General features: G+C 39.9%; 1 protein-coding gene across 1 annotated transcript in view; it reads right to left on the minus strand.

Annotated features, from left to right (window-relative positions):
• Positions 1-9,980, minus strand: part of PRKD3 (protein kinase D3) — a 109,657-nt gene that overhangs the window by 36,423 nt on the left and 63,254 nt on the right. Inside the window, 5 exon segments of the mRNA XM_006151341.2 lie at positions 2,570-2,622; positions 4,760-5,036; positions 6,383-6,460; positions 8,119-8,172; positions 8,174-8,264. Of these exon segments, the coding sequence (XP_006151403.1) occupies positions 2,570-2,622; positions 4,760-5,036; positions 6,383-6,460; positions 8,119-8,172; positions 8,174-8,264 (553 nt within the window).

Consider the following 9,980-nt stretch of genomic DNA (forward strand, 5'->3'; position numbering starts at 1 on the left):
GTGTGTGTGTGTGTGTGTGTGTAAATCACGTGTCATCTGACAACAAGGGTATGTTCTGAGAACTGCGTCACTAGGCGGTTTCTTTGTGCAAACATCACAGCGTACTTCTGCAGACCTGGACAGCACAGCCTACACTTCGCACCGGGGCTCCAGGGCCCAGCCTAGTGTGAGGTAAGGGACTGCCATCATCTGTGCAGTGCATCACTGACTGAAACACTGTCGTGGTCTGTGTTAAGTTAGAATAAAAATCTGAGGTCAGAACCATTTTTATGTGCTTTCCAACTTTAACTCAGTTTTTTGTTTAATGAAATTTTGGTTCTAATTAACTTAGATAAGGGGGCATTCAATGTATACTTAACAACTGCTAGAAAGGATTCTTTTATTTTTTTTTAAAGAATTATTTATTTGTTTAATTCCATTTGTTATTATTATTTTTTAATGTGACCAGAGAAAGAAACAGAGAAAAGAAAAGTGAGAAAGCAAGCTGCCAGGTCTGGGATTCAAACATGTCAGTCATATGGGAGTCTAGTGCCTCAACCACCACACTACCTGCTGACCCCTAGAAAGGATTCTTTATCAATGACCAATCAATTTTGAGTTTTTTCCCTCCTTGGCCAAAATGGGTATATTTTCAAGTTCCTGTGGGACCACTCAAAGTCTGTGTACTCATTATTTGGGATCCCCCACTTCTCTCTCTAAGAATATGCTGTCTGTTCTACCTACCACCAGGACAACGGCCACAGAGAGTGTGTCTTCTTGAAGCTGTCTGTCTCCTGTACTACTACTAGATGTCCACTCTTCATTGCAATCTTAGAAATCCCAAATGACACTTATAAGTCAGATAACTATAGCAGCTAGATGCCCCAAGTGAAGAAGAAAGAGAAATTTTTATCTGAGATATTATATATAGCTCACTTATTTATCCAGCCTTTACCCTTTCTAATCTAGGGGTTGGTGAACTATGGTTTATGGGCTAAATTCAGCATGCTGTCTCATTATGCCTAACCCCTGATCTAAGAATGCACTTTAAATTTTGTTTAAATTGCTAGAGGGCTTGTTCACTTACTGGAGAGTCAGAGACAGAAGGCAGGGAGAATGAGAACACATCGCACAATGGGTGTGGTCACATCTCAATCCCTTTTCTGTGGTCAGGATATTGGGCATGTGCATGTGCCTGGCATGTTTCTCAAGCTGTTGGAGACTAGGATTCAAACCACAGTTGGCCACATGGGAACCAATTCCCTTAGCAAAGAGGCCACAGGACCAGTCAGGTCCTTAATTTTATTTATTATTATTATTATTATTATTATTATTATTATTATTATTATTATCATCGCTATAGGGTACATGTACCTCTAGAGAGACAAAGAGAAAGAGGGAAAGTGAGAAATGACCCTCTAGGGGATGGCCATGCTGCAATCCCTTCTCCTCTAGTCTTGTCTTGAGATTTTGGGCTCCCATACACACTTGCCCAGTGTGATTTCAAGCCGTCAGGTCCAGGACTCCAACTGCAGAGTTAGCCATGTAGAATCCAGTGCCTTAACCTCCAGTCCACTTGCTGGCCTGGTCCTTAAGTTTTAAATGATTAGACAAAACAAAATAATGCTATTTTGTGACATGTGAATCCCACATGAATTTCAAATTTCAGTGTCAGCAAATAAGTTATTAGCACACTGTTCGGCTCACTCATCTATGTATTGCCTATTGCCGCTTTCTTGCTACAAAGGCAGAGTTCAGTAGTTGCAATTGGTCTGCAAACCCTAAAATGTATTTATTATCTGGTCCCTTGTAGTGAAGTTTGCTGATCTGTTATAAAACCCTCCATGTACTTCCATACACCGGTCAAACATAATCTGTTCACCATTCCTTACAAGTCCTACATTTCCTGCTTCCCTCTACTCGCTCACACTTGCAAATATGTTGTTCCTCCACCCTCACTCAGCACTTCTGCCAAAATTCCATTCCTTCCCCCAGGCACATCTCAGGTTTCGTTCCTTTAGGAAGCTTTCCCATTTGACTCAATAAAAGGTAATCGCTCCCTTCCCTTTGAACTAAGTCTACCACTTTGTAATATTCTAATGTCACAGGCCAGTAGGTGGTGTGAAGGTAAGGGTGGATGGATCCCACCTGGCAGTTCAATGGTTTGAGTCCCAAAGCTGGCAGCTTGAAAATCACATTGGGTGCATGTGCACACCCACCCAAATCCCGAGGGGAGAATGGAGAAGGGTTTTGCTGGTCATGCCCCCAGTGGGTGATTTCTCACTCCCCTCCTCCCCCTGCTGTCCCTCCCTGGCAAGCGTACATACTTTATAACAAAAAAGAAAACAAACTAACAAAAATACTCTAATGAAAGAGTTAACTTTAGTTTTCTATTAAAAAACTCTGTCTCACTTTCCACCATAAAACAAGACTCCTTAGGAAAGTTATCACCCACAATGTGTATTCTAGTATCTTTAGGCAAATTGCTTGACGCTTTGGGCTGTGCACTTAGTTCTCTAATAAGATTTTCACATTTTACTGAACCTATTTTAATCACCCAATTTGCACATTAGCTGTAACTATTACTTACCACATTCTCCTGAATCTGACAGTTAGATACAGAGATGCTGGTAGACAAATCTTCTGTAAAATATAAGAATGATATATGAGAAAATAAAATTATTAGTATACGACTTTTAATATTAAGTGATTTAACTTATTATATGCCAATGCCCTTGGTGTATCAGACCTATAAAACAAGCTAACATACTGTTAATTACGTATATTAAAGCAAATTTCCTATGCACGAAATACTGATCCATCGACAGGAAGCTGATTAAATAAAATATGATAGATTCACACAAAGGAGTACTATGTGAACATCTAATAAATAATGTATAGGTATAAATACTGAGTCAGAAATCTAGCTGTGATATTACTGAGTTAAAAGGGGAAGTTGTTGGGTAGAACTGTTTGAATTAATAACAAAAATAAAGGGGGTGAGGAGGACTGCAGCGTCAAGACCCTGCTGGGGATGTTGTCTCTCTCTCTTGGTCATAGAAGAAACAACCAAACCAAGAAACAAGTAAACATGCATACACACATACATACATAAAAATAGGATTACTTCGGGCAAGTGGGAGAGGTGGAGTTAGTTTTTGTATATTTCTGTACTGCTTATATTTCTGAAAATATGTAAAGCATACATTGCTTCACTAAAAAATTTAAAAATTAGTAAGCCTACATTCTGACATCGAAACATCTGACATATTTTATCCATTCATTGATTTATTATTGCCAGAGTGTATGTATGCTCCCCAGAGAAAAAGAGGGCACCATCCCCCCTCTGACAGAGCATGGGCACACTGCAACCCTTTTTCCTCCATTTCTCCATCCTGTCAGGATTTAGCACACACTTGGCATTTTTTTTTTTTTTTAGAGATTTTTCACTACAGGGCGCGTGCGCTCGCCAGACAGACAGAGACACACAGAGAGACAGAAAGCGAGAAATCATCCCCCAGAGGGGATGGCCACGCCGCAATCCCTTCTCCATTCTCCTCTCGGGATCTTGGGCACTCACGCACCCAGCATGGGTTTTAAGCCACCGGGTCCGGGACGCGAACCGCGGTCGACTACGTGGGAGTCCAGCGACATAGCCATTATGCTAACTGCTGGTTCCCAACACCTGGCATGTTTTTCAAGTCACAGGAATAGGATTTGAATCACAGCTGACCATGCAGAATGTACTCCCTATGCACTGTGCGTAACTGCTGTGCTCTGGGGATGGCCCAAATTTATATATTTCGAATACTGGATAAAAGCAAGTTGTAGGGGTCAGCAGGTAGCACAGTGGTTGAGATGCTGGACTCCCACATGGCTGACAATCACACCAGGCACATGCGTGTGCATGCCCAAAATCCCAGGAGAAAGGAGGAAAAGAAACCCGTGTGGCCATCCCCCTGGGGGTGATTTCTCACTTTCCCTTTCACTGTCTTTCTCTGGCAAGTGCACAAGCCCTATGACAAAAAACACAAAACAAAACAAAAAAGTTGCAAAAACAACAGAATATGACCTGTTTTCTTCAAAAAGAAAAATAATGTAACAGAATAGATCCCTGTTCTTCCAAAAACCTTTCCAAATCAAGAAATGCACACCAGACTGTTAATAATGATTTTCTGAGGTAGGAGCTATAGGATGGGGACTCTCCAAAAAATCAGTATTAAACTCCAAATACGTACGTCATGGCCTCAGTGCCTTTGAGCACACTGTCTTACCTACAATACAACACAGAGTACAACCCTCCCTGCTCCCATTTAGCTCTGCCCAGTCTCTGCTTGCTCTCCCTACCCTGTCTACATTCCTTAGTTTTGCATTATGCTGCTTTGCGCCACCTTGTAGCACCAAGTATGTCACAGCTCTCCAAATAGCTTTTACAACTGCAAGACTCCACGAACACTAGCACTGTCCCGTACTTTATGTTTTCTCTTTCATTGAACAGTGACAACCCTATGAAGCACGTACTATTATAGAGAGGTCAAGTTCTTGTCTAGGATCATAGAGGAGGTGGGTGGAGCCAGGATCTAAATGTAGGGAGAGCCTGGCGCTGGGCACTGTATGGGTGTACTGTAACAAACATCATTTTTATAAAGTGATCAACCAATGGTGTTGGGTACTAAAGACAAAGCCTAAGATGAGCATTAAGAATACAAAGAGGTCTACAACCACACATTCCAAATGCTTGCAAACCAGGAGACAAAGCCATCAACAAGATATTGCTTACTGTGGTCTTTCCCTTGCCCTGGAGAAGTGCAAATGCTCGCTTGTGGGGTAACAGGCATGAGAGCCTGGCGAATTGCTTTTTCCCAGCTTTGTGCTACATCAAGTCCAACTCCAGTGGCAGCAAGAACAGGATTGTGAGAGCTGTCCCCATTATTCTCACCAACAAAGTACACCATAGTATCAGTGATGATTTCAAAGCAGTGTGGGTTGCTGCCTTGGGAAATGTTTGTGAAATCACGTGGTGAAGACACGCGGAGAATTTCTGAAAGTGGAATTTCCTGAAGTAAAAAATTAAGCATTAGAAAATATAAATACATCTTTGTTTTTATTTTTAAATTAAATATACTACAGAATAAAAGATACACAGTTCTTATTTATTTATTTATTTATTTTTGAGAGTTTTTTTTTTTTTCTTTTTTTTTTTTCTTTCTATAGAACACATGTGCTTGACAGCCAGTCAGCCAGAGACAGAGACAGAAAACAAGAAATCACCCCCTGGGGGATGGCCACACCATAATCCCTTCACCTCCATACTCCTCTTGGGATCTCGCACATGTGCCTGGTGTGAGTTTCAAGCCACTGAGTCCAGGACTTGAAACACGGTCGACTACATGGAACTCTAGCAACATAACCATTATGCCATCTGGTGTTCCCAAAGATAAACATTTTTATGACTGCCATTAAGAAGAATACAATTATGTGGCACAGGGAACACACTGTCAAGTCTTATGACAGGGTCTGCCTGGAGTGACCTGCCTGCCTTACAATGCCAAAGCAGACCACTGAGCTCAGAGAGGCCAACAGGGTGCAAGAAAGGAGAGGATTTAGGAGGGTGATTTGCCACTTGTCCCTTTCCAACTGTCATTAAATCAAGTCAACAGCTACTCCCTCCTGGCTTCTCTCTGTGAGAGACAGCTCCAAAGGGAGTGAGAAGCAGAAATAATGGCAGAGAAAACAGAATCCTGTGTCAGTATAGATTGTTTAAGCACTTCATGCTGGTTCTGTCCATTGAAATAAACTAACAATCACTGATGTTTAGTCTACTTCCCAAGGCAAAAAACTAACTTAAAATAATAATAATAAGCTCAAAGCAAGTCATTAGTTCCTATTCTTCCCATTCTCTTATTGATCTAATCGTTATACTTCCAATCTTGTTTAGTGTCAGACAGTGATGTGACAAAATGTAGGGCAAGCCAAAGTAAGGAGGACTGTATCAATGGAGCTGAAGAGCCAAGATAACACTGGAGCCTTAGGTAATGTGGAAGGTTTGAAAAGCATGAAACACTTCACCACCTTTTCTGGATAGGCAATAGTCATGGATTTTCTAGGTTGTCTAATCTAAATCAGAGTATCTAGAAGTTAAGCAGCAGCAATCTGACAGGCAGCCCAAGACAAAGAAACACAACAATAAAACCCAATATTCCGTACAGGGCTGCTGTGGGGGCTGGAATGAGGGGTGGGGAACAGATGTTTTGACAAAGGACCTAACAGTGACTTCTACAAACTCTATAAGGCAGAGCCATTACAGGCACATTAACATATAACAATTAATAAATATAATTTGGATATATTTAGAAAAGATACTATATATTAATGTCTATTTTTTTAAATGTGAAATTCTTACCTTATAATACTTTGATCCAGATTCATTTTGAAATAATGTTAGATATTTGCTGTCAAGTCTCCAATAATGCCTTTTTCTCTATAAAATAAAGATCAGAAAACTGTGAGATTCAAAAATAATTGATTCCTTCAAGGTACTGAATACTTTCCTTTACCTTTCATTTCCATTTGTAAATTCTTATTTTTGAATATGTTTAAAATTCATGTGGTTTGGGACCAGGAGTTAGCATAATGGCTATGTTGTTGGACTCCCATGTAGTTGACTATGGTTCAAGTCCCAGGCCCCGTGGTTTAAAGTCACGCCGGGCACATGTGCATGAGTACCCAAGATTCTGAGAGGAGAATAGAGAAGGGATTGTGTGCAGCAGGGCCATCCCGCTGGGAAGTGATTACTTGCTTTCTGTCTCTCTGTTTTTCTGGCAAGTGCATGTGCCCTATAGTGAGAAAACCTCCTCCCCCCTGCCCCCCCAAAAAAGTACTGCTCTTATCTCACTTGTCCCAACTTCTCATCCTTACTCCAGTCAGAGAGAGCCTAAGAAAACACCCCTCAAGGGGCATGGTCATGTTGCAACCCCTTCTCGGTTTCTCCCTCTTTTTGGGATTTTGTGCACACATGCACACAAGCCTAGGGTTTTCTTCAAGCTGCCAGGTCGAGGACTTGAACTAGCTGGCCATGTAGGATGCTGCCACCTTAACCGCCATGCCTCAGTTGGGCCAGTTTCATTCTTAAAGGTTTACTACAAAGTCTCTTTCAGTAACCCATTCAGCAAATTATCAAATGAAATTAAAAACAAAACAAAAACCAAAAAAAACCAACAGTGGCTACTAACATTTATTGAGTGCACACTATTTCAAGCTGTTTTATATTAACTCATTTGGATCTATGAGGTAGTTATTATTACCATGCAAATTTAACAGATGATGCAAATACAGTATAAAGAAACTAACTTTCCCAAGCTCACGCAATTTTAGTAAGTCACAAAGGGTTAGGTGGTTTAGCTCCAAATTCTGTTCTTAACCACTACAATATACAGATTCTTCAAATGTTCTTTCACTCCACTGTGGTCTCACCATTCCTCTTCTTTGCTAGATCTTAACAAAACAAAACAAAACCCCAACTATGTGCATATTTACATTGTTATAGTTTACATAAAAACAAATAAGGTTCTATCATTGGTAATAACTTAAGATGACTTTTCAGATGAAGTTTCAATTCCTTCTTTTCTATTTGCCAGAGAGTGTATGCGCTAGCCAAAGACAGACAGAGAGAGGGAGAGGGAGCAAGCACCTGCCAGTTGGCTGTGGTCAGGACATAATCCCTTACCCCTCTCTCCAGCTGGCTGGGCTTTTGGGCGTGCGTGCACACAGACACCTACTATGTTTTTCCAGCCACTGGGGAGTTGACTATGTGTGATCTGGTTCTTATCTACCAGGGCACAGGCTGGTCCTCCTGTTTTTATCTCTGACTCATTATGTTTCAAGTCATTGTTCTTTACTATGGCACAATCCCAGACTCTTTTGAACCTTCACTGCTCTGCCAGTTTATAAAGATAAAACATCAATACTCTCCTTTTTAAAAATTGTTTACAAATGTTAATATAATTCATAATGATTTTTACATCTTGCTACAGTGTATGTCTTGATGTGCATCTAATCTTCACTTGGATTTAAAAAGTGCCTGCAATGGAAGCTGTCACCGACTTCTACTAGCCTCTTACAGTGCACGTGGTTACTGACCAGATTATCCCTGCTGGCATAGTGGACCATCCAGCCCTCCTTCACCACTGTGCCGTTCTTCCTCTTCGTGTGCTTCGCTCTTCCTCTTCGTGTGCTTGATGGACTGCACGACCCGCATCAGGGGAATGTTATTGCTTGTTGAAGGACTGAAAGATATTTGAAATTTATGATAAGTATTTATAATTTTGATTTAAAAAAATCATACAAACACTGTAGACTCACTAAGCTGTTTGAAGATAAATGTGCTAATATTTAAAAAAAAATTATTTATTTATTTATTCATTCGTTTATTTTGCAATTTGACTAGAGAGACACACAGAGAGAGGGACTAAGAGAGGGAAAGTGAGAAAGCAAGCCACCAGGTTTGGGACTTGAACCATGGTCGACCATGTGGGAGTGTACAGCACCTTAACCACCATGCCACCTGCTGGCCCCGTAACTATGCTAATTTTTAAAAAATATCTTAGGAAGACAAACAATGGCTTAAGAAGGCAATAAATTAATCCTGCTATAATGATACATAATTGACTTAGAAAAGACTAAGCTAATACTGCAAATTCTCATGATCTGTTTTAAGTATTTTCTTGAGAGTTATTAAAAACAAAACAAAAACCTAACTGAGCAGTATCTTTCCCAACAGGAAGATTTGGAGCCTGGGACTTCTCCTTAAGTCTGCTGTTGAGCAGATTTTCTGTTCATGCAGGAAAATAAATTTGTAATAATAAATTAGCAAATTCATAGCAAGGCAAAATGGAAGTATTCATATTCACATGGCACAAATGTCAAATTTAGTTGATATTATTAGCAAAAAGTAATTACAGCAGAAGATACTGAAAGGAAATGAGGTACAGATACTAAGAAAATTTTTAAAAATAATGTACTAAGTCAAAACACGTAATACTGAAACACGGGTCAATGAATGGAGCTGGAGAAAAAAAGTAATTTGATATATGTATATAAGGTACTGTTTTGCATCTTGAACCTCAAAACTGTTACATTCTTTCAAACTATGAAGTAGTCATGATTGGGAAAATAGCAAGGTTCTATTATATATAGTCTCCAAACAGGGTAGACATTAAGTTTTAATTAATAAGGACATTGATAATAATAGCTATAATTTAATCATAAGCCAAACCAAATAAATGACAACTTAGCCATGTGAGATTAATGAATGACCCATTTTCTCTAAATAACTTTTTGTTGCCAATAAAAACCAACACCTATTAAAATGGTGACATTTTGCTACAAATGAGTACATTCTGTAGATAACAAAGACTGAATTTCTATGAACAATAGGATATTTACATTTTATAGGCCAGTAGCAATTTTACCAAGCCTTAGAGTTAACGGTGGCAATATGAAATCCGCCCTAATTTATCATCATGACCTTTGTGCCACTTCCTCAGGAGTACGTGTGTTATCATGTATGTATATATACACCGTACATATCCATCTATACACACACACACACACACACACACACACACACACACAGTTGTCGTAAAAGCCATGATGTATTTTTCTGTTTTTCTATGCAAAAATGCAGCATGACTTTTCCGACAACCATATATATATTTATACACAAACACACATATATATGTATACATATACACACACAGTATTTGTTGGAGGGTACCTGTACTCGTCAGAGAGACAGAAAGTGAGTGGGAAAGCGAGAAAGCAACCCCCATAGGAACAGTCATGCCCAAATCCCTTTTCCTCCATCTTAGACATGTACGTGCGCATCTCTGGTGTGTTTTTCAAGCTGGTGGGTCCAGAACTTGAACCACGCAGTTAGCCATGTGGGATCCAGCTGCTTTAACTCCCATGACAGGCTGGCCTGTCATGGAGTATATTCTTTT

Source organism: Tupaia chinensis, unplaced genomic scaffold (assembly GCF_000334495.1).
Source record: "Tupaia chinensis unplaced genomic scaffold, TupChi_1.0 Scaffold000317_1, whole genome shotgun sequence".
NCBI lineage: Eukaryota > Metazoa > Chordata > Mammalia > Scandentia > Tupaiidae > Tupaia > Tupaia belangeri.